General features: G+C 41.9%; 1 protein-coding gene across 1 annotated transcript; it reads right to left on the bottom strand.

Annotated features, from left to right (window-relative positions):
* Positions 1–300: 300 nt before the first annotated feature.
* LOC109742020 (uncharacterized) lies at positions 301–2,231 on the bottom strand. Its single transcript, XM_020301105.4, has 3 exons — positions 2,033–2,231; positions 1,334–1,545; positions 301–1,102 (listed from the first exon to the last, which is right to left on the bottom strand). The coding sequence occupies exons 1-3, from the start codon at positions 2,127–2,129 to the stop codon at positions 503–505; spliced, it is 909 nt and encodes a 302-aa protein (XP_020156694.1). The 5' UTR covers positions 2,130–2,231; the 3' UTR covers positions 301–502.
* Between the last annotated feature and the right edge of the window lie 687 nt (positions 2,232–2,918).

Raw genomic sequence — 2,918 nt, 5'->3', positions numbered from 1 at the left:
CAGAATAACAGCAACCAAATGCAATGCAAAGCCATCTTGCAAATATTTAAATTATCAGGATATTTAGATAACACAGAAGTGACCATGAGCAATGAATACAAACCACGGTATAAATATGGTAGAAAAGTCCCTTAACAGTGACAAATGTTCATCTTTCCGCCTAATACATGTCTAACAAAATGCCAAGTGCGCTAATCTGCTTTGATTATGCCAAAAAACTAAACCAACAAATTCGGTATAACACGCCACCATAATACATTATAATTTAGTTCGCTACATCATTACTTATAATCCATCAAGTTACCTAATAACAATAATATAACTTAGTGCACCACACCATTACATCACGATTAACTTAGTTCACTGCATCATTACACCACGATTAACTTAGTTCACTGCATCATTACACCACGATATAACTCAGTCCACAACATCTACTTGATCCATTACATCACTGACTCGCAATATAACTTAGTTCAACTTGGTTTATAAAGGCACAAGATTACAGCCTAAAGTCCATCAAGGACCAGACGACCCTGAATCCGAACTTCCCAGCACCACACGTAATTTCCAATTCATCTGCACCAGTGCGGCGTGGACTTAAATCAAAGGTTCGTTCAGCACAAACACCAGCAGCCTCATTATTTATGCGAAACATCACATTTCTTTCCAGACAGATAGTAATGACACTTCGCCGGAGTTTGATAACTCCACTTTCATCACTTGTAACCACGCCATCTGCTGTGCTATCATGAATCACAATCGTTTGTTCATTGTCCAGCTTGCGAGCTTTATCCGCGATGCCAACTGTTATATTTCCTTTAAAAAGCCCCTCAATGAGCTTGATTTCAAAGGTGCATTCGACTGCGTTCAGGACAGTTGTGAATCTCACTTCTGTAGTGCTGAGCCAGCTCTCAAGGGTTTCGCTTCTAACCATGACATCTTTCTCTCTAGACAGTACTCGGCCATCAATGCTTATTAGACCCTTGCTAAATGGCCTGTCTGGAACTCCTTCTTCCCTTATTTTAAGATCTATCTCTAGATAGATGAAATCAACCAGCACTAGACCTCGATATGGGCCAGTTAAAATCAGCATTCCATCCTATGAAAAGAATTGCACGAGAGGTTAGAGTATGCTCATCCAAACACTGCTCAAAATGAAGATTGGAAGCATGCCATAAAAGCTACTCCATTTATATGCAGATGACTGTCTGGATCGACAACCACCAGCACTAAGATGACTCCATTTAGATGCCAATTAACAGTTGATATTAAATGCATCACCTGATAAAACGAAACGCGATTGGAATGAACTTAGAAGCAAAGGATGTACCTCGTTGAGATGTTGGCAATCATCCCTAATGCGGTGAAAGAGATAAATGCACTTGTAGTCAATGCTGTCTCTGGCGATGACGCGGCCATAGACATCGACTGGGAAGCCTACATCTGAGGAGACTATGCTGACGGAGAGGATGTTTGCAGAGTCTTCTAGCCCAAATTCATCTTGGTAGACACTATCAGAGTATCGCATTGGAGGGACAGACGCTGCAATGAATGAGAAAAATATCAAATTATTTCATCACAACAAACAGTCCCAGTTTGTGTTCTTCCCATTTACATCCCGCTGAGTTAAGCCATCTAATATTCTTATTTGACTTACGAGTTAACTTCAAGAGAAAGCTATCATCTCACCATTCGAACCAAGTTAATTTCAATTTTAGCGAAATCAGTGATTCCTGTTGTTAAGTGATAAACATATGAATCAAATCTATGTATATGAATTGAGATTCGCTGTTAACTTCAAGAGAAAACTATCATCTCACCATCTGTACAAAGTTAATTTCAGTTTTAGCCAAATCAGTGAGTTCCTGTTGTTAATTGAAACTGAATCCAATCTAGTAAACGGACTGAGATTTGCTGTTTACTGCTATATATGCATCAATAATGAACATGGCATGTCAGAGGATTCTACAGGTGAGAGACGTCAATCAGAAAAAATTACTACAGCTTTAGAGATGGAGAGGCCACTTACACTCCTCGTCGATGTCAAAGACGGAGAAGTCTCTGAGGAAAAACCGGGTGTAGACCTTGCGCCCAGCCTTGGGGTCGTGCTGGATGATGGAGTCCATGACCTCTCCTTCTCCTCTTCCTCCCGCCGGGACCTCTCCTTCTCCTCCACCGCCCAGGCCACCCACTTTGCCCGGTCATACAATAAAGGCTCTAAGCCCTCCACCTCCTCCTCCTCATCCTCCAACTCCTCTACAGATGCCATCATGAATCGCCAGCCGCCGCCGCCGCCGCCGCCGAGCCAATCGAGCAAACCCTAGAGCGCCGCCGAGCTGCTTTGGGCTGGGCCAAAGTCCACGACTCGTCAGCCCCTCAGGTGTCCGTCAGTTCACCTAAAAAAAAGGTGTCCGTTAGCGATAAGAAAAAAAACGTTGCTAAAAATACATTAATTTGACTGGAGGACTTTTTTCTAATTTGCACACAATTTCTTAGGGGTGATTTAGTTGGTAAAATAATGTACTATTTCTTTTAGAATAAGTATACAGCCAAAAGTTGATTTTAAAATCAGCATTCCATCTTCGCTGATTTTAAGATCTATCCGTGCCTTTGGAGCGCCCAGCAAAAAAATCACGTACACATCGGACAGCTATTTGGATGGACGCCAAAATTTTCACCTTTGCTAGCATATTTAGGGCATCTCGAACGGTGTACATCAAAACATACATATCAAACTTTTGTGGTCACGGATACGGCAAACGGTCATCCAACCCTGTGTACCAAACGTTCGCCCCTGTCCGGGCTCCTCCATTTGAATCAATAGCATTTTTTGTGGATGTATCACAACCAAAAAACATTGGATGCATCACAAACAACAAAATGTCATATGCTCAATAGGCCCGGTGATACTATTG

This window comes from Aegilops tauschii, chromosome 1 (genome assembly GCF_002575655.3).
Source record: "Aegilops tauschii subsp. strangulata cultivar AL8/78 chromosome 1, Aet v6.0, whole genome shotgun sequence".
NCBI classification, from domain to species: Eukaryota; Viridiplantae; Streptophyta; class Magnoliopsida; order Poales; family Poaceae; genus Aegilops; species Aegilops tauschii.
Note: the sequence above shows the minus strand (reverse complement) of the source record. Positions and strands in the feature narration are given on the sequence as shown.

Bases quoted from the DNA above. Each gene is read 5' to 3' on its own strand.
- LOC109742020 (XM_020301105.4), bottom strand. From the start codon at position 2,129: ATGGACTCCATCATCCAGCACGACCCCAAGGCTGGGCGCAAGGTCTAC. The intron at 1,546-2,032 runs GTAAGTGGCCTC...CATTCATTGCAG, and splicing joins CTTTGACATCGACGAGGAGT to CGTCTGTCCCTCCAATGCGA. The intron at 1,103-1,333 runs GTACATCCTTTG...TTCTTTTCATAG, and splicing joins ATTGCCAACATCTCAACGAG to GATGGAATGCTGATTTTAAC.